Raw genomic sequence first — 27,100 nt, 5'->3', positions numbered from 1 at the left:
GTCTCTGGTCCAGTGTGTAGATGGTATTAAGGCAGATGAACAGTGGATAAGGAGTCCTGTTGGAGAGGACAGTGGGCAGGACAGATAGTCTGAGACTTCTTGAATTAGGGATGTGGCAGACATCTTCCACGGCCTGTACAGAGCATGAAACTATTCTTGGTTCTCTGACATTTATCTATTGTTCTTCTCTTTACCTGGAAATCTTTCCCCTGTTCTTTCCTTGTTAATTCTTTTAAAGGATAAACTGAGGCATATTTAAATTGAGTATATTTGAGCAAAAATCGATTTGGGCAGTGGCAAACCAGAAGGGGTTAGGAGTGCTCAGCAGACAGGAGTTAGAGGCAAGGTTTTTATAGAGGAGATGTGAAGGCAAAGCAAGGAAGTTATTTGATTGGCTCCAGCTTAAGTGGTTGCCTTATTTGGGAAAACCTACTTGGCTGTTTGTGATTGGTTGTCCTTTAGGTTTCTTAACTTTGAGGCATTTGCTGGCCTAGGTTTTGGTTTGCTTACCTAGGCTGCCAAGTTCATTAGAACACTCTCAGTCTAATGGCCTCCTTTTAAAATTAACAACTCCTACTTATGCTCAGGACTTGTGAGTCAGTACTCCCAAGAATGCAGGTTTCTGGGTCCCACTTCTACAGATTTGGGCTAGGGCCTGAAAAATGTGGTAATTTAACTTTTCCCTGGTGTCCCTAGGCAGCTGGTCTGTCATCTGTTGGCAGATATGTTTTTGGGAACCACTGGATTAAATGAGAAGATCCAAGGTCTTTTCCAGTATGAACGGTCTTGAGAGCTTGTGCACTCAATTAAAAATATTGGAGTGTCATTTTTATGTAAAAAGTATTGAAATACATACAAACGTTACTAACTGCCTATCTCTTGGAGCTTACAATGTATAGGAGTGGTGGTAAGAGTAAACTAAGACATATGAGTAAACAAGTATGTATATACTGATAATACAAGGTGGAAAATGAAGGATGCTGCCAGAGATACCAAATATGCAGGTAGGGATATGGTAGGCTGAGATCAAAGATGAGTGAGGTGGAATTTGATTGAGAAGATTGTGGCAGAGCCCCAAAAGTATTGAGCCATGTGTACCTTTACTGCTCAATGTACATACCTAGCATGTAATTTTGATTCCACAAATGCAAAACTGTAATTATACAGGAAAGTGTGGTAACAAACCAGAATAAAGAGAATGACTTCAAATCAAAGACTGTTTTTTTTAAAAAAATTTATTTATTTATTTATAAATATTTATTTATTTATTTGGTTGTGCTGGGTCTCAGTTGCGGCAGGCGGGCTCCTTAGTTGTGGCATGCATGTGGGATCTAGTTCCCTGACCAGGAATTGAACCCTGGCCCCCTGCATTGGGAACGCGGAGTCCTAACCACTGTGCCACCAGGGAAGTCCCATATATATATATTTTAAAATATTAATATTTATTTATTTATTTGGCTGTACTGGGTCTTAGTTGTGGTATCTGTTCTTTACAGTTGGTAGTAGCAGAAGCAAAGAAGTGGACCTAAGGAAAAAACACTGAAGCCTGGGGATGACAGAGTCACTGGGGTCCTTTCAGGATCACAGAGGGCCATCAGAATGTCCTTCATGCTAGGAGAGCCAATACTGTGTCTTTAATGGCAATGAGCCAATTTTTAGTAATTTCTAAGAAGTCTGTCTTCTGAGAAGGTTTCCTGTGCTTTTTTTGTTTCCCTGTGTTTCCTTATAATAAATCCCCATCACCTAAGGTAACCAAAGGTGTTCATTTTTTTATTGGCATATAGTTAATGTACAGGATTATGTTTCAGGTGTATAACATAGTGATGCACAATTTTTAAGTTATATTCCACTTATAGTTATTGTAGAATATTGGCTATATCCCTGATGTTGTACAATGTATCCTTGTAGATTATTTATTTTATATATGGTAGTTTGTACCTCTTAGTTCCCTGTCCCACTCTTCCCCTCCCTCTTTCCCTCTCTCTAGTGGTAACCACTAGTTTTTTCTCTATATCTGTGAGTCTGTTCATTTTTGTTTTATTAACTAGTTTGTTGTACTTTTTTTAGAGTCCACATATAAGTGATATCATACAGTATTTGTCTTTTTCTGTCTGACTTATTTCACTTAGCTTAATACCCTCCAGGTCTATCCAGGTTGCTATAAGTGGCAAAATTTCATTTTTTATGGCTGAGTAGTATTCCATTGTGTGAATATACCACATCTTCCTTATCCATTCACCAGTTAATGGACACTTAGGTTGTTTCCATTTCTTGGCAGTTATAAATTATGCTGCTGTGAACATTGGGGTGCATCTAAAGCTGTTTCTTGAAACTATGTATTCAGATAAAGTAACTAGCTAATACCTTTGGGCTAGATACTTGCTGAGATAAAGAAAAGAGGAAGCCAACAAAGAGTGGATGACTGTCACTGTTTCTCTGGATTGGGATCTAAAAACTGCTTTTTTCTCACTGTCTTAGAAACTCTAGCCTTTCTGTTTGGGGTATGCTGAGTATTTTGAAATTTTGGTGATTAAAATCTGGAGTAGGAAGTTGAAGCTTGGACATGACTAATACCAGGGAGGTCCTATGGCTTCTACAGATAAGTTAAAGGGAAGAAGGGACCTTAGACCTTGTCAGTGATAGAATATTTGCCTTTTAGGAACATATCTGACCGCAGTTAGTAGTGGCTAACAGGCCCAAGATCCAGCATTCAGAAAGTGTATTTGCTATTGTATAAAAATCTCCCTGGAGATAATCAAACCACGTGTAGAGGAAGAGTTCCAACTTAAAAAAAAAGAAAGGCTAAAATCCAGGATCTATAGGTTCTTAAGTTACAGTGTTAACTTTAAGTGGTCTTAAAGGGATACACAGTAACAAGGTTGAGGAAATGATAATTCTGTACCCATTCCTGGAAAAATTTACATATCCATATATTGCATTAAGTAGTAGTGTTTGTAGTAGTGTTTGTGTGATTGGCATTAACAACATGTTCTTCATGATCCAGGGCCAGAATGTAACTTGAACCTCCTGAACCTTTTCACATTTGATACTAACAGTGTGTTCTGGGTGTAGTTAGGTATTAGGTACTGATCATGATTTGTTACTCCCTTCCTCCTTCTGTATTCTTTTTTTAAAATTCATTTACTTTTGGCTGTGCCGGGTCTTCGTTGCGGCATATGGGATCTTCAGTTGTGGCATGAGAACTCTTAGTTGCGGCATGCATGTGGGATCTCGTTCCCTGACCAGGGATCAAACCTGGGCCCCCTGCATTGGGAGCGTGGAGTCTTACCCACTGGACCACCAGGGAAGTCCCTCCTTCTGTATTCTTTATACTTCCCCCTTACTATCTTAATTTTCCTGCCTTCTGTAAAGGTAAGTGGGGGAGGGAAGCATAGCCTGAGCATTGAGAAGGGAATTATTGTTGAATACCTATCATTACCACTTAACCTGTGCTACTTTGTTTGAAATAGCAATTCTTAACAGAACCCCCAGAAATGGCTGTGATTGATAGATGAGGCAGTTGGAGCTCAGAACAAAAATAAACTACTCTGGCTTTCCTGGTGACACAGTGGTTAAGAATCCGCCTGCCAATGCAGGGGAGACGGGTTCGAGCCCTGGTCTGGGAAGATCCCACATGCTGTGGAGCAACTAAGCCAGTGTGCCACAACTACTGAGCCCGTGAGCCACAACTGCTGAGCCCAGGCACCACAACTACTGAAGCCCGCATGCCTAGAGCCCGTGCTCTGCAACAAGAGAAGCCACCGCAATGAGAAGCCTGCGCACCACAATGAAGAGTAGCCCCCGCTCGCCACAACTAGAGAAAGCCCACGCATAGCAACGAAGACCCAATGCAGCCAAAAGTAAATAAAATAAAATAAATAAATTAAAAAAAAAAAAAAGTAAACTACTCAAGGGACTTTCCTGGCGGTCCAGTGCTTAAGGCTTCGCCTTCCAATGCAGGGGGTGTGGGTTCGATCCCTGGTCGGGGAACTAAGATCCCACCTGCCTTGGGGCCAAAAAACCAAAACATAAAATAGAAGCAATATTGTAACAAATTCCATAAAGACTTAAAAAAAAAAAAAAAGTAAAGTACGCAAATCATGCAGTCCAAAGAGATGTCTTCTATCTTAGGTTTGTCTGACTCCAAAGCCCATGTTCTTTCCTTTACACAAGTGGTTCTTAACCTTATTGGACCCAAAGTTCCCCTGTAATAACAAATATTTTGTGGCACCACTTTTACTTATCCTGAAATAAAAATTTAAACAATAATACCTACCTATACACATAATTTTAAAAACTATTAGAAACAAACATGGATTTCAATGCAAATACTTGGGAAAACTATCTCAGAAGACATAATGAAGCAGTCAGTTGCTTGTATTTACCTACTTACAGTGAATAAGTTTGGATTTAAAAAGAATAAGAAAAAAACGAAAAAAAAAAAGAATAAGACAATAGTCACCTGAGTGTTGTTGACTCCTTTCTGTTACCTTTTGTTATCTAAATATTTGTAGGTATTCATAGAACTATATAATGTAACGATAATAGGAGCAAGTGATATAAATGTTTTATGTTAAATTCAAATAACATGGACAATAGTGCTGTCAGTGACTTAATTTTCTGAAATGATGAACAACTCTTGATAAGGTTCTACACAAACAGGAGAATATATATATTCTCTTCCCAACATGAATCTCTAGTAGGACATTTGAAAATCATCAGAATTAGGCGCACCAAGCTGAGCCTCTCTGAGCACTAGAGTTCAGACTGTATCCCTACCTCATCCCCTATCTCTCCCAGCACCAGTGGTGTACATAATCGTTGTAACAACCAAAAAAGTCCCCACAAGATTTCAAACAGTTTTCCAGTATCACCCTACCTGCTGGCAACATTGCTTTATGCCAGTTTGCTTGAGGTTAAGCACTTGCTCTAAGCTGTGAAGTTAGGAGGTAAAGGGGGGCAAAATGGGAAAGCAACAAGAAGGGAAAAGCAGTAGAAGGACCTCCTGTTTCATACTTACAGTTTTAGGATCAGTATTATAGGATTGTAATTATACAAAGTGAAACATGGCTGGTTAAATTTGTGAGATTCCAAGCTTTTGCAATATCTCAAAGCTACACATGTTGCTGTGGCTATTTCACAGGCTTATAGGGTCCTATGATAGATGGAGAGTCAGGGTGGCATGACAGCAATGCTTTAGGTCAGTCTGATGGGGAGGTGGGTTTCAGGGTAGCGTGGTGTGCCCTGAGTTTGATGCTTGGAGATGCCACCGAGTGGCTTCAATTTTCTCACCTGGAAAATTGAACAATGGAATTGAACCTGGAAAATGTGCAAATAATACCTGCCTTATAGGAGTGTAGCGAGAACTGAATGAAATAGCATATTATGTATCTAGAACAACGGTTCAATAAGTGTTAGTTCTCGTTCCCTCTTTTCCTTAAAAAAGATGCTTTTTAGGCAATTTCTGAGTAATTTTTTGGTAATTTTTTCCTTTTAGTTTTTCTATTCTAGACCTGTACAATTTCAGTCTCCTACTTTTTGCCTAATCCCAGAAAATAAGGAAAGCAAATTTAAAAGTTTATCTCTATACATGATCCTCAAACTAATCTATCTCAGTGTGGAATTCTATGCTACAGTAACTAATGTGGACTCTTCTGACAAGGGCTTCTTCAATAAAGTTTAGTATAAACCTAATAAACTATTTCAGTCAACACAGTCAAAGATCTCAAACTTGAAATATTAATATACCAATTTATTCAGAATTATTTTACATTGCATTTATCAATGCTTATTTCTCTTGAACTCTTATTCAAAAGAGTTATTTCAAAAATAACTCTTTAGGAATACCCATGTTTCTTTGTGTCATATCTCTAGACATACCTGTGACAGAATTTTTCTCAGCATGGAATTCTATTATTCTACTCCATTCTTCCACTGAACATTTAGAGCTCATTTTCAACTCTCCCCACACTCGTTAAATCTCCTAGAATCTTTTTTTTAAAGTTAGTTGGAAATTTAAAAAAATTTTTATTTTAAAATTTTTTATTTTTAAAATGTCTTTATTATTATTTTTACAGTAAGTCCTTGTTGGTTATTTATTTTAAATATAACAGTGTGTACATGAGTCTCCTAGATTCTTTTTTTTATATAATGAAATATTTTCTTTTTAAAAAAATTTTATTTATTTATTTATTTTTGGCTGTGTTGGGTCTTCATTGCTTCACCCTGACTCTCTCTAGTTGTGGTGAGCGGGGGCTACTCCTCATTGCGGTGCACAGGCTTCTCATTGAGGTGGCCTCTCTTATGGTGGAGCACAGGCTCCAGGCACGCAGGCTTCAGTAGTTGTGGCATGCGGCCTCAGCAGTTGTGGCTTACGGGCTCCAGAGCACAGGCTCAGTAGTTGTGGTGCACAGGCTTAGTTGCTCCGCGGCATGTGGAATCCTCCCGGACCAGGGCTCGAACCCGTGTCCCCTGCACTGGCAGGTGGATTCCCAACCACTGCGCCACCAGGGAAGTCCCTCCTAGATTCTTAATTGTGCTCAAGTCACGGACACTGACTTCCAAGAAGCTTCTGGAGAAGATTACTTACATGCTAAGGGATAGAGGAAGAACTCTACCACTGCCTTTCCTCAACATGCAAATCATGTTTTTCCTTTTATCCCATGTTGTCTAGTCTTATCATCCTGAAAAGGGAACATGCTTATTTGATCTGCTTCATAGAAGAAGCATTATAAATAGATGGCCATGTAACTTATATTTCCTACCCAGACACTTCACAGAGTGAAAAGGAAGGTTGTAATAATTACTCTGGGACAGCAGCGGTAAACTAGGACCCAGAGTCCCTCTAATTATAGAAAAGGAGAAAAAAAAAAAGCGATGTGAGAAAGTTTATCATACATTTGCTAATTAAGCACCCACTACACACAAGCCAGTTTCCTAGGCAGTAAGGAAGCTTGTGAATGGTAGGCATTTAGGGAGGGGGTGGGGAGAGGAGGCTGTGGGCATAAAAATAGAAGCAGGTAGTGAAGGCACAGTGTCAGCTCTAAGCTTGGAGCCAGGAGATGCTGGTACTCCTCGTCCTGGCTCTGGCTTGGTGACACATTCTTGGGAGTTGAGGATGGAGCCCTGCCAGCTTCTTCGGGAAGCTTCCTGACACTGCTGGGTCCTCCTCCCCTCTTCTCTAACTGCTCTGTCTGCTCCAGTCACAGGAGTCCTACAGGCAGGAAGGGCAGGAATGTTGGCAAGCGGAGGGTGGGAAGAAGCTGCTTTGTGAGAGTGGGGAGCGGGAGCTGGTCATGAACACCTGGGAGCAAAGGTGAGAGGCTCTCAGCCAGGGCTGTGACCAAGTGTCTCCGAGTCTGTGACAGGATTCTATTCCTGGCAGCTCCTCTCCGTGTCTTCCTGGGCTCTGTTCTTGGAGCTGTCTATCCCTGGGGTGGGAAGTGGCTTGAAATTGAGCAACCTGAACCTAGAAGAATCTTCACAGTCTCCAGACTCACGGCTAACCTCCCTTGTGTCACGCCAGCCCCACCCATGGGTGAACTTTTCTATGCTTCTCAAACTTTCTAATCAGTAAGGGTCTAAGGTGGTCACTGAGTTTGCCTGCACTCCCTCACCCCAACCCTTTGTCACCTCTCATCTAGGGAACGCTGTAGTACATTTTCCTTTGTCCCCTCTTGCCCTGTCACTCTGCAGTATGTTTTTCTAACGTCTTTCAGGTGTCCTAGTTTAGAATAAAAATCAATTGCAATCTTTCACTCCTTCAAGTTGTTGATAGTTTCTTGCATGACCCATTTTCTTCATAAAGTGCTCATCTCTTTCTGTCAGAATTTCTGTTCTGGGGAATAGTAAGGAATAGATCACCCTCCTGCATCACTCCCGTCTTGACCCCTGAGTGGCTCCCCATGCTTGCTTTCCAATTTTTCATGATTTATTTGGGTAACTTTTATTTAGTTAGTTATTGAAATATAATTCATTTACAATGTTGTGCCATTTGGGTGGATTTTAAATATCACATACCTTGTAGACATTTCATTGTAAGAGTTATAATAAGTCTGCTTCCTGGTTAATATGAACAGGGTGCTTGCTACATGAGCATTCTGCCAAACAAATTTTAAAATTTTGTTTAAGGACCCTTTGGGGATCTAATGGCTTTTTTTTTTTTTTTTATAATTTGTATATTTGGTAAACTGGAAAGTTTAATCACAGGTCTCTTTACTAATAATTATAATTTATAATGTTATGTCTCACAAACCACTCTACTGCATTCTCAGATGTAAAACGTCTCCTGTTATATCAAGAGTTTCTCCTTCCCTTTTGAGGTTCTCTTCCAACTTAAGTGTCAAACAAGAGGAGGCTTTTAAGAAGATAAGTGGTTTAAAAAAAAAAAAAAAGAAGATAAGTGGTTTAGAAACCTGGAAAATTTGCGACAGCACCTGACAAGGGGAACAGCAGTGATTTATGATGTCTTTCAAATTGGCATGTAACCTTGCAGCATTATTAGACCAGGCTAAAGCTCAGATATCTCCTCTGACCTGAAGTATAGTTTGGAAGAGGATAGATATATATAGCTATACACATTTGATTTATCTTACTCCTTGGGTTAGTGTCGGTGTAATGTCCGCAAAAGCAAGACTAAAACCCATCTCTATTCTTTTAACCTTTTCGTGTTTCAAGAATTGCTTTGTGATTGCCTTTCTTTGATACATAGTTGCTTTGATTAGATTTCATTAACAAAGGAAAATGTTCTTTCTGTTACTCTGGGAAGTCATTTGGCAGATTAAAAAATGTGATTTGATTTTCTTTTTGGGGGAGGAGATAAAATTATTTTTGTCACATTATTTTGCCCATTAAAAACACTGGGAAAAAATGTGGTTGTACCAGAGAAGGAACAGTACAAAGGATGATTCACCTTTTATTTAAGACTTGCCACTGCTGACCCAGGACAGCTAATTTAGAAGTGAATCATTTATAGAAAGTTCTACATAGTTCCGAGGCAGGGCTTTGTACAATATCCTCATGAAGGTCTAAATAGAGCATACAGTATCAGATTTCTAAATATCTGTCTTGTTGCCAATTTTATATCTTTTCCAAACTGAAACTTTTTTTCTAGATGACTGTAGCCATTGACAAGGTGAAGGCAAAGGCACTGGATTTATAAAATAATGTATATTTAAAAAAACAAATCTTAGAAATTTGTTACATGTGTTATACTGGGAAAATAATAGGCATGAGATCTTAAATGTCTGTGTTTAGTTACATTCATTTCTTTGGGTTATGGTCAGTTTTAAAATTAACTGGAAGAAATCATTTAAAATTACTTATTTACAGTAAATCAAATTAAACAATGTATTAATATTTTGATATTTACTAATCACATAATACACTTGACTTTAAAAAACTTTTTATTTTAAATTTTTTTTAATTTAATTTTGGCTGCGTTGGGTCTTTGTTGATGTGCGCGGGCTTTCTCTAGTTGCGGCGAGCGGGGGCTACTCTTCGTTGTGCAGGCTTCTCATTGCGGTGGCTTCTCTAGGCTTGCGGGCTTCAGTAGTTGTGGTGCACGGGCTCAGGAGTTGTGGCTCGCAGGCTTTAGAGCTCAGGCTCAGTAGTTGTGGTGCATGGGCTTAGTTGCTCTGTGGCATGTGGGATCTTCCTGGACCAGGGCTCGAACCCGTGTCCCCTGCATTGGCAGGCGGATTCTTAACCACTGCAACCACTGTACCACCAGAGAAGTCTTACATCTGACTTTTCAAGTCCAATTACAAATAGCTCCTTTTTGTAAGCTGTCTTCACTCCTTTTAAGAAGTGGGTGGTTTAATAAATAAACAGTGTATTTGGCTCCGCATAGAGCAAAAACTTTGTAGTCTCTGCCTTCTAGGAGTTTTAAGTTTAAAGCCAAGTTTATATTTACATCACAGCTATGGTATCATGGGGTTAGAGAAAGCACAGAAGTCTGAATTCCAGTTTTGACTCTGTCATTCACTAGCTCTGTGACCTTAGACAAATCGTGTAAGGGGGTTTGAGCTGGTTTTCTCTTCTACACAAAATGAGGTGACGCATGTCCTCATGACCTGATGCACATGGATTAGCTGAGCTAATGCTTTAGGAGGTGATCAGCAACTTGGATGTCTCTATGTAGATATGAGGTGTCAGAGAGGCAACATTGTAGGGGAAAGAGCTTGGAATTGGACAACTAGGGTTGGAGTTATATTAGCACCAAATACTACTTAATCACAAACTATCTTATCTCTTTAAATCTTTATGTTCTAATCTGTATAGTATATGGGTATAGTAATAACTGTCACATAGAATTGTTGTAGGATTAAATGAGGTAGTATGTGAAAATGCCTGGTGCACATAAGTGATCAATTAATGTTTATGAGACCTCAATTTTTATTTTATTTTTGTTCTTCCAGACCTTTATCTCCCCAGTTCCTTCACTTTTACAGTGCTCTACTAGAAGTGGGACCCAGTCTCCAAACTGGGTAGAGCTGAGAGGGATGAGCAGGTGTCTCATTCCATGAATGTCATTGAAGAATTGTTTGAGTTCTAGAATTTCCTTTATACAACACATCTACCATATATTTTGCGGAATCATGTAGGATAAGACTCTCAGCTTTTGGGAAGAGTTTTGAGTAATGTAATCCTGTCACTCTGGCTTGCCTAGAATTACTTCCTTCTGTTCAAGCACTCAGGGTAAGTGGGTGATCTTTTCTCCTCAATAATTATTCTTAGTTTCAGGTTGTTCTTAATTCCTGCTATTTTAAGGGCAATTAACTAGACGGAAGTAAAATCTTTTTTCTCTTTTTGAGAAACAGTCTGTGAGGCTTAGATAATAAGAATAACCCAGATAGGGCCTTGGTCATTAACAAAGAAAACATAATCCAAGTGGTATTCTTGTGTATAAAGATGGTGGTATTAACTCCTGATGAAAGTATGGTTTAGTTAATTACTATGTTTATTATTATCCACTTTCTCTTCTTTATTTTCTATAATGACATTGACTGATATTTCTATAATGCTTATTTTAGAAAAATATAAAGAGTTAGCAAGGTTCTTAGTAGATTGAGATGTAGGAAAGTAGTTGTATTAAAATATTTAGTAACACTGTTATTTTAGATAACCACAGGAGATAACTGTTCTAGTTGCTTATATTTATTTTTTAAAATTAATTAATTAATTAATTAATTTTTGGCTGCGTTGGGTCTTTGTTGCTGCGTGTGGGCTTTCTCTAGTTGCGGTGAGCTGGGGCTACTCTGATGTGGTGCGTGGGCTTCTCATTGTGGTGGCTTCTCTTGTTGCAGAGTACGGGCTCTTGGCACGCGGGCTTCAGTAGTTGTGGCACGTGAGCTCAGTGGTTGTGGCTCGTGGGCTCTAGAGTGCAGGCTCAGTAGTTGTGGCGCATGGGCTTAGTTGCTCCGAGGCATGTGGGATCTTCCTGGACCAGGGCTCGAACCCGTGTCACCTGCATTGGTAGGTGGATTCTTAACCACTGCGCCACCAGCGAAGTCCCTAGTTGCTTATATTTAAAATCACATTCCAAATACTGTAATGCGAGCCACACAAGCCCATAATTTCTTCCAGAGATCTTTGGGACATGTGGAATGTTGGGCCAACTCAGTTCCTGTTTAAGGAAAGCATTAAACAAAAGGTTGGAAATGGACTTCCTGGAGTTTTAAAAATGAATTTGATGTGTTTTTGGAGAGATTTGCAACCTGTTTGTGGGCTAGAATATCTTTTGAAGCACTAATGACAAATGATTTATTTAACCCTATTCACCTAGCACACTCGTGGTATATATAATGGTGCCATCAGAGAAAAGGTAATATTAATTTATATTAATGGCTCTATACAGTAGTTCAGACTCTTATCATCCTAGCCATATTGAGTTTCTAGGGTGAATAATCATAACCATGTGATAAGAACTGAAAAATAGCTATTGAAATATAAATACATGGTAAGAATATGGTCATGAGTTATACTCAACAAAAAAAGTTGAAGGATAATGTAATTTATGGGGGAACATGAAATCCATCCTGGTTATGACATCAAAAAGGAGCAAATCTAATTTTCAGGAAAAGTAATGCAATTTAAGCTGTCAAGCATAGGTGTAAATATTATTCAAGAAGCACCTGTATTCCAGGAATAATACTAATAATAACCTTTAGAGCTTTTTAGTTTAAAAAGCACTTTTATGTATAGTCTCTTATTGAGTTTTAGTAACAGCTGTGTGATGTAGACCAAGCTTTACGAATGCCAGGATGTACATGAAGACCAAGGAGGTCAAATGGCTGAGCTCACTGAGAGTACAGAGTTGGGACTAGATCCAGGTCTCTTACCTCTTAACCCATTGTTTCCTTCTTTCCTTTACTTCTATTTTTCTTTCTTTTTCACAACCATTACAAGTATACCATAGCTCCTCTCTAGATATCCATTTTGCTGATACTGGAAGTAAGGGGAGCTTTACTTTATTCTTGAGATTTTTGATAGGTATGAAATTAGGATAAGAATGCATATCACTTCAGTGCATTAAAGGAAACACAATTCACCATAGACCTCAGAGTTATCTTTTTTTTTTTTTTAAGGATAAAATGAGACAGTAGGTAGAAAGAACTTTTCAACTGTGAATTATGGGGAGTTCCCTGGTGGTCTAGTGGTTAGGATTTGGCGCTTTCGCTGCCGTGGCCTGGGTTTAGTCCCTGGTCCGGGAACTGAGGTCCCTCAAGCTGTGGGGTGTGGCCAAAACCAAAACAAAACCCCCGTGTGAATTATGAAGATACAAAGGATAATGATTCTATCAGTTAGAAATCTGTTGGTTGAAAGCAACAGAAAATCCAACGCACAATGGGTTGGTGAAATTATTGGCTTGTGTAACTAAACATTCTGGGATAGGGCTGTGTATCAGATAGGATGTTTTCAGCTGCAAGCAGCACAGAGCTAGTTCAACTGCCTAAGACAAATAACTTTCTATTTTACATAAAAGAGGCATAGTGTGTTCCAGAGCTGGTTAACAGAGCAACTCACCAAGTCAAGGACCTAGGTTCACTTGAAGTCTTTGCGTTCTTGGCATTGATCTCTTCCTGCATTGATAGTAAGGTGGTGGTGGAAGTTTCTAGGTCACATACAGGTAAGGGAACATCCAGGGGAAGAGGGGATTGTCTTTTACTGTGTTTGTTTCTTAGGAATGAAAAAATACTTCCCTGAGGCTTCCTGGACATCTTCCTCCCATGTCTTGTTGGCCAGGACCGGGCCACATGCTTACTCCTAAAATCACCATTTCTACTAGTCTAAGCCTTATGCCTGTAACACAGGAGGTGAATCATTTTCCTCCAAAGCACACACGAAGTATAGCTACCTGATATCGGAAGGTTACCTTAGGAGATGAAAGGGGTGAACAACTTCCAGTGTCCATTACTGACTGTCTTTAGGTGAGGCTGGATCTAGAGTCTCTGCCCTTCTCCATGTGCCAGCTTTGTCCCCAGGGTCAGTCTTGTAATGTTGAAGTGACAGCTGCAGTAGTTAGATTTCACATCAGAGGGATAGAGACACCTTTCTAGGAGCTTCTGTGGAAAAGAAGATTCCTTCCCCAGAAACGCCAACAAATTCTTTCTTGTATGTTATTGGCTTAAGTTGGATTATGAATTAGTCATTAACTGATTTAAACCTAAGTACGATTCATTTCTGATGGAACTGAGGATGGGTCACTCCTACCCAAGCTACCATATGGCTTAAAATGAGGAATGAAACTTGAGGGGGAAGGGGAATGGGTACTGTAGATATTGATGTCCAGCACAATAACAAATCTGGCCCCAAAGGACAATAGCTTTCTCCTTTCATTAAGCCACATCTCCTATAAATCATGGTGACAGGCACGCAATAAGACAAATGTGACAATAAGATGAATCCTTATCTGCTAAAAGTTTACAAAGCAGCACATGGTAAGTTCCACAACAAATGTATGAAATTTAATAGGTATATAGAAGGTGAAGGAATAACATTAGCTTAGGGTGTTATTAGAAAATGTAGTTTAGTTAGACTTTATTGAATGGGGAAGATTTTGACAGATATGACTGGGTTTAGAAGTTGAGTTTAAGCTATGGCATTTTTGGCCGAGGGAGTGACATGTATAGTTATATGGAGATGGGAAAAATACAAAGTATAAAATTGTTAAAGACATGGGATTCTAGAACAGAGCTGCCTAATATGGTAGCTGCTAGCCAAATATAGATATTGAGCACTTTAAGTGTCGCTAGTCCAAATTGAGATAAAATGCAAGGGTAAATATACACCAGATCTTAAAAACAACAACAAATGCTGGAGATGGTGTGGAGAAAAGGGAACCCTCTTGCACCGTTGGTGGGAATGTAAACTGATACAGCCACTAAGGAGAACAGTATGGAGTTTCCTTAAAAAACTAAAAATAGAATTACCATATGACCCAGCAATCCCTCTACCAGGCATATACCCAGAGAAAACCATAATTCAAAAAGACACATGCACCCCAATGTTCATTGCAGCACTATTTACAATAGCCAGGACCTGGAAGCAACCTAAATGCCCATCGACAGATGAATGGATAAAGAAGATGTGGTACATATATACAATGGAATATTACTCAGCCATAAAAAGGAACGAAATTGGGTCATTTGTAGAGACGTGGATGGATCTAGAGACTGTCATACAGAGTGAAGTAAGTCAGAAAGAGAAAAACAAATATCGTATATTAACGCATATATGTGGAACCTAGAAAAATGGTACAGATGAACCGGTTTGCAGGACAGAAATTGAGACACAGATGTAGAGAACAAACGTATGGACACCAAGGGGGGGAAAGCGGCGGTGGGTGGGGATAGTGGTGTGATGAATTGGGCGATTGGGAAAAAAAATCTTAATAAAAATGTAACTCTCAATTTCGTTTTAAAAATAATTGATTATATGTTGAAATGATATTTTGGATATATGGGATTATATGATGAAATTAGTTTCACCTATATCTTTTGTTAATGTGATTTTTAGAAAACTTAAAATTATGTAGCTTCTGTTACATTTATATTGAGTAGTACTGCTCTAGAAAGTGGAATAGTCATGAGAACTCCATCAATTTTATGAAAATTGGCAATGATGGTGGTAAAGCATCAAATATAGATACCCCAGAAGATGTTAAGGATTTCATTTTACAATGAAAAAACATCAGAAAGGTATATCTAATGGATGGATAATTTTCCTTATATGGTACCATACCCTGAGTTTACTTTCTTTTCATTTAGTTTGTGCACCAGAGAGTATAAAAAATGACGTTAAGTACTATGTCATACTACTTTTATCTAGTATATCTTTTCTCTAGTATATCTCTGTAACCAAGTATTTGTTAGAGGAACATTGATTATATAACCACTTCAGTGTTTCTTTTCTTGTATTGTTTTTTCTTTCTTTTAACATTAAACATTTATTAGCTGTGCTAATTGGATGAAGTCATAATTTTCTCATCCACAAAATGAGGTTAATAAAACCTGGTACACAGGTAGGTTTTATTAAACGAGGTAAGTGAATGTGCAGTGACATTCGGATATAAACCGAGCAGTGCACTGTGTTAGACATCGTAGGAGAAAGATGACTGAGATCTCGCCTCTCTGAGTGAGGGTGACAGATACGTGTTACACCAATTGGAGTTGAAGGCAAGGTGACTCAGACACTTGAATGAGGTGCTAGATTTAAACGTTGTGAGTGAAGTGGAAAGAGTGATTCCACCCGGGCAGTCACATTCCTACAGAGTCTCAATAGACAAGAGCATGGGGGTAGAGTTGGGGGTGGGCGGGCAGGCCTTTTAGATTTTGGATTGAAGAAAATGTATGAATGGAGGTAGGAAGCTTCATGATGTGTATTTGTGGTTCCTTTTTGGTTTAAATATCCAGGACTGTTATATTACAATTGGGTTATGTTGCCCCACTGTACCTCAGTGGAGCATCTACCAGCCTGGGAGTTCCTTGTGTATGAGGACTGGTCCTAGTCATCTTTGTACACCCAGCGTGCAGCACAGAACCTGACAAAAAGCACGTGTCCAATAGATGATTGTGAGTAGATGAATGAGCATGAACTTTGCAGCATTTAGAAAGCATTTCTTATTTTTCAGTTCAAAATGCAGTATCTACGAGGAGTATTTGAATCTCTAGACTTTATGACATACAGATGTATTTGCTGATGGCTGGGCATTGAGATCGTGTGAGTGATAGGTTTTATCCTCCCTAGAGGAACTGATCTGAAGTCGCGGAGCTTTAGTTACCTGCTGCTACAGAGGGCTCTTACTCCACCTCCCAGGGACCATTACATTTCTGCCGGTTTTCAACACAACTTTCTGTGGAGCTCTATTCCATGGCTCTACTCCTTCCAGGAAAGAAAACCCCGATGCCTTGGCTGCCAACTTCTGGCTGCCCGGAGTGGAACGTTATTCTGCAGGGGAGGAAGCACAGTGGGAAAGGGTTATATCTACAGGAAATCTGATATTTGCTCTGTAGTGAAGCATGTGAAAAGATTGAAAGAAAGGAAGTAGCTTAGTAGCTAGAAGTTCAGTTTGTGTGGGATTTCCTGTTTGGGGCTTTTTCCCCTACCCTGTTTTATCATCATTATGTTTTAATGTTTTATTTCCTGTCTACTTGGTAAGTTGCTTTTTTATAAATTAATTTTTATTGGAGTATAGTTGCTTTACAATGTTGTGTTAGTTTCTACTGTACAGCAAAGTGAATCAGCTATACGTATACATATATATCCCCTCTTTTTTGGATTTCCTTCCCATTTAGGTCACCACAGAGCATTGAGTAGAGTTCCCTGTGCTATACAGTAGGTTCTCATTAGTTATCTATTTTATACATAGTATCAATAGTGTATATACGTCAATCCCAGTCTCCCAATTCATCCCCCCGCCTTCCCCGTTGGTATCCATAAGTTTGATCTCTACGTCTGTGTCTCTATTTCTGCTTTGCAAATAAGATCATCGGTCTACTTGGTAAGTTGCTTATTAGTGGTGGTTGGGATCCACTATGAGCACCATTAACAGATTTTCACGGGAAAAAACGACAAGGAGAAAACTGTTCTACTCACTTTCCATCATTTTGAGAAAGGAAGCCAGAAAAGCTGTTTTCTATGCATACTACCTCCCCCTGACTAACCATGATTAATGATTTTTGTTAGTGGACTAATTATACCACTTCTGGAATAAGAAATAGGAGCCATCATTGGCTTAAATGACTCGCCGCCCCCCGTGAATAATAAAAATTTAACACCAGTGAGTATTTGCAAAGAGTAACTATAAAGCCGAATATATTATGTCTTCATCGGGACACAAAGGTTAACAACCCTTTGTGTTAAAGGCCCACCAGTTAGAACAGCTCACTACAGACCTGGGTGAAAAGAGGAAAGGGCGGCGGCAGTAGTTCTTCCCTGTGGGCGTTAATTCTTCTGTACCTTTGGCCTCTTCCTCATCCTTATCACTAGTACCTTTCATATACCTCTGGGATTTGATAGGGGCTTTGCCAACCTTGCTGGACCTCTAACTGTAGAGCAGGGAGAGCTGTTCCAATTCAGACATATTTTGATAGGGCTTAAAAAGCCATTTAACAAATAGTAATTGCACAGTTTCTGGGCTTCCAGAAGCTTATGGATGCATTAAAGCTCAAGGTTCCAGGGGAATCAGGAATGGTGTGAAACTCAGGGAGGTTGGGAGAGGGTTGGAAGTGAGGGCTGAAGCAAGTCTCAGGGATGGAGGAAAGGCTGACTGTATCTTTGGCAAACGTCACTTGATAACAAAAGGTAAAAATTTTCATTTAGCCATTTTGATATAAAAAACCTGTATTAGGGATTTCCCTGGCGGTCCAGTGGTTAGGACTCTGTGCTTTCACTGCCGAGGGCCCCCACCACCAAAAGAAAGTTTTGTTTGGTATGTAGAAGGTACTCAATAAATATTTATTTATTGAACTTAATCTTTTTTTTTTTTAAAAGATTTTATTTATTTTTGGCTGCATTGGGTCTTCTTTTCTGCATGCGGGCTTTCTCTAGTTGCGGTGACTGGGAGCTACTCTTCGTTGCAGTGCACAGGCTTCTCCTTGCAGTGGCTTCTCTTGTTGAGGAGCGCGGGCCCTAGGCGCATGGACTTCAGTAGTTGTGGCACTCGGGCTCAGTAGTTGTGGCGCATGGGCTTAGTTGCTTCGCTTGGCATGTGGGGTCTTCCTGGGCTAGGAATTAGACCCATGTCCCCTGCATTGGCAGGCGGATTCCTATCCACTGTGCCACCCGGGAAGTCCCGAACTTAATCTTGAAACCAATGGCATGTTCTTAACCCTCCTTCTCCTCTTCCATTTTGTATCTGGGCCTCACAAATTACCCAAATTATGGTTGGCAAACTTAAGAGTAGCACTGCAGATTTTAGTAAAATGAATTGTATTTTTGAAGGAAAATGAGGTCAAATAAAGACTGGGTAAACGTAAGAAGTCCCTTTAAAACCTCCACACAACTTCTCACCATTTCAGTCTTTCTGTTTCTACCATTAAGTGAATTTGGTCAAGTTGCATTAGCCTCTCCAGACCTCAGTTCCCCCTTTCTTAAAGCCAAGGGATTGGGACTTCCCTGGTGGCGCAGTGGTTAAGAATCTGCCTGCCAACTCAGGGGACACGGGTTCGAGCCCTGGTCCGGGAAGATCCCACATGCCGGGGAGCAACTAAGCCCATGCGCCACAGCTACTGAGTCTGTGCTCTAGAGCCCATGAGCCACAGCTACTGAGCCCACATGCCACAACTACTGAAGCCCACGCGCCTAGAGCCCGTGCTCTGCAACAAGAGAAGCCACTGGATTGAGAAGCTCGCGCACCACAACAAAGAGTAGCCCCCGCTCGCTGCAACTAGAGAAAGCCCGTGTGCAGCAGTGAAGACCCAATGCAGCCAAAAATGAATAAATAAATAAATAGATTTATTTAAAAAAAAAAGCCAAGGGATTGGACTAGTCGAGGTCCATTTTAGACATGTTTTAGACATTTTTGTTTTACTACCTCATTCATTACTTTCTTAAGCACAAAAATGAAAAATGAATAAAAATTTCCTCATTTAAAAAAGCGAATTTTCCAAAATAGTCTTGTCTATGTTTTCACTGTGGTATACATATCATGACCTCGCTTTTGGGAACACAACCTTCGATGTCAGCATTGTAAATGGCAAGTAACATAGGAGTGTAAACCGCTACGAAGTTGGTGAGACCTGAGCTTGAATCCTGGCTCTGACAAGTACTATCTTTGTGACCTTAGACAAATTGCTTACTCTCATTAAGTCTCGATTTTCTTATTGGTAATATGGAGATGATAATGTATTTATAAAGCTATTGTGAGGATTAAATATGATAATGGATATAAATTGCTTAACACAGAGCTTGGCCTATAGGAAACAGTTCATATCGCCTAATGTTAATGATATAACTGCTTACATCATAAATTGAGGACTATTTCACTCAAGTATTTATTAAATAAACTAATGATCAGAATGCTTTCCGGTAGAAACTGACCTAAAATATTTCTTTCTCTTTGCAGATCTTATATTGCACTTTAAATACACCTAAAGTTGACATGGGAAAACTCTTAGGAGCACAGATAGGTCTTGAAGATTTCATATTTGCCCATGTGAAAGGGATCAAAAAAGAAGTGAATGTGTATAAATCTGAGGATTCACTTGGTCTCACCATTACAGATAATGGTGCTGGCTATGCTTTTATAAAGGTAAGTCTTAAAAAATAACTGTGTGACTTAACTAAGGGTAACATATAATCTATATTATATGAAAATCTACCAGGTCAAAGAAAGTTTGAAATGATCTTTGGAGTGAGAGCTGACTCGACAGCGATGGATAGATTGGTAATGTTTCCTTTAAAAAATGTTTCAAAGACACTATTCTTTTTTTAAAAGATTAATTTATTTTATTTAATTTATTTTTGCTGGGTTGGGTCTTCGTTGCTGCGCGCAGGCTTTCTCTAGTTGCGGTGAGCGGGGGCTACTCTTCGTTGCGGTGCACGGACTTCTCATTGCGGTGGCTTTTCTGTTGCGGCGAGCGGGGGCTTCAGGAGTTGCCGTGTGCGGGCTTAGTTGCTCTGCGGCATGTGGGATCTCCCCGCACCAGTGCTCGAACCGCGTCCCCTGCGTTGGCAGGCGGATTCTTAACCACTGAGTCACCAGGGAAGTTCCAACACCATTCTTTGGTTTACTCTTTCCTTGAATTTTTTTTTTTTTTTTGATTTTTTTTTCCTTCAGATTAAACTTCCTCTAGAATTTAGCATTTACTGAAAAGGAAAGCCTGGCTCTGGTGCCTACTTATCCTCATGGGCTCTTGTAGGTCTGTTGCTCCTCAACATGTGGTGACTTCCATGCTGATTTCCATTGATTTTGTGTTATTTCCAAGTGCACATATTTTTGACCACCTTATTTACTTTAAAAAAATGCTCTTCAAAAATATCTGAACTATATACAGTTGACTGTTTAACCACACAGGTTTGAACTGTGTGGGTCCACTCAGATTTTTTTCAGTAGTAAATATTACAGTGTAATGCAGTTCAGGGTTGGTTGAATCTGTGGATGCAGAACTGTGAATATGGGGAACTGTTCACACGGTGGGATTTTTTACCAGGACTTTCCATTGCATAGAAGGTCAGCACACTTAACCCCTGCATTGTTCAAGGGTCAACTGTAATTACTTTATCTAAATACAAAGAGCAATATAGAGCTGCAAAGGCAAAAGAAGGGAGTTTGAAATGGTATGAAAAACTGTTAAGAACTGAGGAATGGTGAAAAGATTCATCTCTTAAATAACAATTCTATTATTGTAATAAGTAGTTGTGTTTTTTTGTGTTTTTGGGTGTTTTTTTGGCCGTGCATTACAGCTTGTGGGATCTTAGTTCCTTGAAATCCCCGGCCCTCGGCAGTGAAAGAGCCGAGTCCTAACCATTGGACCACCAGGGAATTCCCTGTAATAAGTAGTTGTAATAACACTGACTTATGCTGAATGCTTGTCAGGTACTAGACACTTTGCATACGTTTTCTCATTTTAATGCTCACAACAATTCCATTTGGTATCATGTTTTCTTTTTAATTACTTTTTTGTTGAGATGTAACAGATGTACACCTTTAACGAATGTTTACAGATCTGTGTAAACACCACCCAGAGTAAGGGAAATTTCATTTCCATCACCCAGAAGGCTCCCCTGTGCTCCTTCTCGGTCAATACCCTTCCCCCACAAAGGTAGCCACTATTTTGACCTCTATCACCATAGTTTTGCTTGTTCTTGTACTTCATGAAAGTGGAATCACATATTATGTATTCTGCTGTTTCTGGCTTTTGCTCACATGTCTGTGAGGTTCATCTCTGGGTAGGCACTATTATCAACTGTTATAGATGTAGAAACAGGTTTGGGAAGGTTAAGCAGCTTGCCCAATGTTATGCAGCTGGACAAATTCAGGATTTGAATCCAAGCGATCTGACTCCAGAGCTGGCAATCCTACCCACTGAGCTTAGAATTAGTGATAAAGTTTCATGCCTTTTTTTGGTCCAAATCCTTGATTTGCTGATGCATTGTCATCATTGAAAAAAAATAGCCTTAGGGAAGTTATCTTCTTAACTGTAAATAGTACTTTATTTAACTTCCCACTTGATAGAACGGCTATTTTTAGCTCTGCAAAAGATATGACTCTGCTGAAGGTTGAGTGGGTGACCAAATGGAAAATCCATGAGTTGGGAAAGTCATGTGGGATTATCTGGGGGAAGCTCAGGACATGAGGTACATGGAGCAATGCCATTCTAATGTCAGCAGGGAAGGGCTTGGAAGTTTTGCAAACACGCATGAGTGTTTTAGACCTTAGCCTCTGATGTCCAGGGCTTGTGTTTCTATTTTTTTATGCCCCTTCAAACATGTGCCTGCCTCAGATTACTAGTCACTAGGCCTGTGGGGACAGAGAACATGGTGTCAAAGAGAAAGTGGAGCCTAAGCCAAACCTCCAATTTACAGTTCAACTTAGAAGAGAAATGAATATCATACTGTGTACAAGGTTGATATGATTTTTTAAAAATTGTGGAGGGCATGATTTCAGACTTATTGAAAGAGTATAATAACACAAAGAACTCACATGATACCCTTTACTCAAAAAACTTTTACCATTTGCCACATTTGCTTTATTCTCTTAAACACAACACGTATGTGTGTGTATATGTACACACACATATACATATATGTAATTTTTCCTGAGCCATTGGAAAAAGTGGAGTGCATATATTATGTCTCTTTATCCAGTAATACTTCAGAATGTAGTTTCTAAGAACAAAGATATTCTCTTTAATATACCTACAGTACAGTTATGAAATTCAGAAAACCTAACAGCGATACAATACTGTCAATCTAGTGTCCATATTGCAATTTTATCAGTTGTCCTAGCAATGCATTTTTTTTCCTAGTATAAGTCCAGTACAGGATCATGTATTTCATTTAGTTATCATGTCTTTTTAGTCATCTTTACTCTAGAATAGTTCCTCAGCCTTTTACAGGATATCCCTCAATTTGGACTTTTCTGATGTCTCTTCATGTTGTGAAACAGGTTATTATGCATTTTTGGCAGGAAAATTAGATAAGTGATGTTGTGTCCTTCTCAGTGTATTACCTCAGAAGGTGCATTTTATTGGTTTGTCTCATTATTCATGATGTTAATTTTTTCCCTTGTGTAAGGTAGTATCTGCTAGTCTTATTCACTGCAAAGTTATATTTTCCTTCGTAATTAATAATTTGTGGGGAGATACTTTGAGATTATGTATATATCTTGTTCTCTTACTTGCACCCCACAAATTTAGCATCTATTGATGAGTCTTGCCTGACTTGGTCTTTAATGGTTGCAAAATGGCAGTCTTTCTAATTCCATCATTTCCTATATATTTTAAAAAAATATTCTATTGTAATAAAGCACTCCACTTATTTATTATCTATTAGCAATGGACACATGATTTTTAAATTAATTTTTATTGGAGTATAGTTGATTATACAATGTTGTGTTAGTTTCTGCTGTACAGCAAAGTGAATCAGTTATACATATACATAAATCCACTCTTTTTTAGATTCTTTTCCCATGTAGGTCATTACAGAGTATTGAGTAGAGTTCCCTGTGCTATACAGTAGGTACTTATTTGTTGTCAGTTTCTTATTCAGTGGGTCCATTACCATCATTTATTTTGATGCTCCAATTTCTTGAGATTTGTCCTGCAGGAGTCCTTTTCAGCTGGATCCTGTATCCTTTTGACCTGCCTCCCATTATTTTATTGAGCAATTCCTTCCTTCTGGTACAACAAGATGTTCTACGATCATCTTTTTTTTTTTTTTTAAAGTTTAATTTTTATTTATTTATTTATTTATGGCTGTGTTGGGTCTTCGTTTCTGTGCGAGGGCTTTCTCTAGTTGTGGCAAGTGGGGGCCACTCTTCATCGCGGTGCGCAGGCCTCTCATTATCTCGGCCTCTCCTGTTGCGGAGCACGGGCTCCAGACGCGCAGGCTCAGTAATTGTGGCTCACGGGCCTAGTTGCTCCGCGGCATGTGGGATCTTCCCAGACCAGGACTCGAACCCGTGTGCCCTGCACTGGCAGGCAGATTCTCAACCACTGCGCCACCAGGGAAGCCCCACTACGATCATCTTTTATCTTCTTTTCCCCAGGCTTGGAATCAACCATTCTTCAAGGAGCTCTCTTTTTTAGTGAGGATGGGTATTTCAAAATCAAGATCTGAAGCTGGTTGCATGCATTCATTGCTACCTGAGTGTCAGTGTTTCTAGGTCCTTTCAGTTACCACAGAAAGGGTTAGAAAACATGTATTTTAGGAATTATGATTTCATAATTATGCCTCCAATTCCAGTCCTGCCCCACAAGGTTCTACCTTGGCTTCCCCACTAAAATATTTGCTCTCAAAATTATTGAAATATTTACTTATTTCCTTAGTTCTACAATATACATAAAATAGTTTCAGAATTGCTGTATTCATACTCTGAAAAATCTATTAAGAGTTCAAGATTTATATGCATTTTTTGTCTTTAAATGTATGTACACAAAGTATTCTCTTCAGGAGTTAACTTGGAATAGGTTCTCACTTGCCCCGCCTTCCCCCACCCCATGATTTTTATTCATTTGAAATACTGTTGAATCCATTTGCTTCTCTTCAAATTGAGTTTGAGTTTTTCCTCTCATGTTGATTTAATTTTCTGAGTATGTAAAATGGTTTCAAAAGTTAAAACTATAATAAAAGAGGTATTCAGAGATGTCGTTCCTTCTGTGATCCCCATTACTCATTTTCCCCACTCCTTAAAGTAATCAATTTTGTTAATTTCTGGCTCACTCTTCCAGTGTTTTTTGCCAAGATAAGCAGAAAAAGTGTAATGTTCCAAGAGTTCGCATGTCATCCTTGTTTGGGGACTATGCTAATCTTCTCTGTATGGTTCCAATTTTAGTGTATGTGCTGCTGAAATGAGTACTTGATATGCTTTTAGCAGTGGCTGGAAGTCAGTGAAGGTTGATGTAAGAGGACAGTGTAGTGGGGATTCAGACAAGGGTGAGGAGGAAGGAGTCCATGATTAGGAAGGCAATGCAGTGTGGTGCATAGGACCATGGGCTTTAGAATCAGGCCTGCTTTTGGTCTTGCTTCAACCATTTATTTACTTGCTGTGTAACCTTGAGCAAGTCATTAAAGTCATTTCTGTGCCTTCTCTCAAATGGAATATTAGCACTTACTTTATAGGATTATTTGGGTATAAACTGATGACACCTCTGAAATGTTTGATAGTACTTATAATTGATAGCTAATACCTTAATAATAGCAACAACAACAGATCATCACATAATTAGGAGATGGGATCGACGGCAGAGAAATGTATTTACTAGTACCGCATGGTTCTCACCGATAAGCCTCTTCAGGTGGAAAGACAGCAGACTTAAACATTTATAACTTTTGTACCCAAGTCTTAACATTTCCCAGGAAAATGTATATAAATAACTTAATCAGAAAAATCCGAGTATACTTACAACAAACTCTACAAATTCCTAAAATAGTTCCAAGACCAGAGTTGGCGTACATTGTCTATAAAGGGCCAGGTAGTGAATATTTTAGGCTTCATTAAATTTTAGGGTCATACAGTCTTTGTTGCAACTACTCAACTCAACGTTGTAGCACAGAATTTATATACAATACTTAAACTATGAGCATAGGTGTCTTTTAGTAAAATCTTATTTATGGACACTGTAATTTGAATTTTGTATAATTTTCACATGTCACAGGTATTCTTTTATTTTTTCCCAACCATTAAAAAAGGTAAAACCATTCATAACTCATGGGTCGTATAAAAACAAGTGGTAGGCCAGATTTGACCTATGAACCGTTGTTTGCTGATCCCTAGTTTAACAGAAAAGAATACTTTTAGATTCAAAATAAAAATAAGGGCTTATAGTATGCAATTAAGAAATGAAAACCTAAGTTGATTTAGAATTGAAGTAACTTATAAATAACCACAGAACTGTCATTTTCAGAATATCTTCTTATAGAAATCTGTATGATTTGGGATACTTTTACTTTACTAGAACTAAATCACATTTTAGCATGATCCTTTGAGAAATATGGTACTCGTATATTTCTAATATTTTGATTATTTAATTATCCAGAACTAATAATTGTACAAGGTCAAGGGACTCGGGGGGCGGGTGCGGGGGCAGTTCTGGGATGGAAGGTAGGATCTCTGAGAAGAGGCATGTAAAGCAAGAATAGAAGTGGTGATCTGAGAAAAGAGGTAATATTTGAGATCTGGAGGCCATGATATAGATGAAGAACAGCTTTAGTAGAGGTAAGAAAAAGTAAAGTAGGAGGGTGGGGTTTGTAAAAAAAAAAAAAAATAGTTCAAAGGTGATAGGTCACCTTTTTCCAGTTTTATTGAGGTATAGTTGACATATAACATGGTGTAAATTTAAGGTGTACAATGTATTGATTTGATACACTTACGTATCGTAAAATGATTATCAAGGTGATAGATCATCTTGGATAACTACAACCCCAAACTCTGGTCTTGAGTCAGAAGATCTTGAATTCTTCATGTGACTTTCTTTCTTTCTTAACCAGACATTTGGGTTAGTTAGATCTGTTTGATTGGGAGTGTTTTGAGGAAAGAGCATGATGTCTCATAATTATACCACCTCTGTTTGAAAAGCAGTTCTCTTATTCATTAGCTGTGTTATTTTGGTTAAGCCATGTCATCACTGTGCTTTGATTTTCTCATTCGCTAAAGGAATATTAAATATTTCCCCTCCCAGGCTTGTTAGGACTAAATGAAATAGCTATTTACAGTTGTTAATCTGCATGTTTATTATTATGAACAAGGTTTGAGGACAGTGTTTGGAGGGTCAGCAGCAGAGACTCAGAGTTGCTGACCATGTGGGCAGGGTCGGCTCAAACAACCTCGAGTCAGTGCTTAAGACTTTGAGGATGGTGGGATGCCACCCTAGAGTTCTGCTGATCTGTGATGAGAAGATAGAATTTTGTAACTATATGGGATGAGTTAATAGAAGTTAATATAATAACGGTCTGAAATGTTTGGGAACCTCTAAGTTTAATAATATTGTAAATCCTACCTTCCAAAAATATTTAATGTTGTCTTCACATTTTGCAGCATCAAGCTCCAAAGCCAGATGAGAGAAAGTTCTAAGTATTGAAGAGAATGATATTAAGTAACTCAGTAAATATAAATATAGAATTAATGCCTCTTTTTTCTTCCTGGTCCTTTGTGCCTGAGTAGAACTTTTAGCAATATTATTAATCTCTGTCAAGTTATGGTATGATTATTAAAGTATGTTAAACTGCAGAAACTTGTCTCAGTTGCTACCTCATTCTTTATTCTATCTATTTAGGAAGCTAAGGCTCAGGTCACCCAAAAATATATCATCAGTGTCTCCCACTTTGCCTCTATATCTGGTTCACCTTAAGGTGCCCTTCTCCAAGTTTCTTATGTTGGTTTTCCTCTCTCTTCATCCCAGATTCTTATCCACTGGCCCTGATGATTACATATGCT

At 39.0% G+C, this 27,100-nt stretch overlaps 1 protein-coding gene across 1 annotated transcript in view; it reads left to right on the top strand.

Moving 5' to 3' along the window:
- The window catches only part of GIPC2 (GIPC PDZ domain containing family member 2), a 91,052-nt gene that overhangs the window by 11,555 nt on the left and 52,397 nt on the right, over positions 1-27,100 (top strand). Inside the window, exon 2 of the mRNA XM_082355901.1 lies at positions 19,568-19,753. Coding sequence (XP_082212027.1) covers positions 19,568-19,753 — 186 coding nt within the window. The remainder of the gene's footprint in view (positions 1-19,567; positions 19,754-27,100) is intronic.

Source organism: Balaenoptera borealis, assembly GCF_965194805.1.
Source record: "Balaenoptera borealis genome assembly, chromosome: 1".
NCBI classification, from domain to species: Eukaryota; Metazoa; Chordata; class Mammalia; order Artiodactyla; family Balaenopteridae; genus Balaenoptera; species Balaenoptera borealis.
Note: the sequence above shows the minus strand (reverse complement) of the source record. Positions and strands in the feature narration are given on the sequence as shown.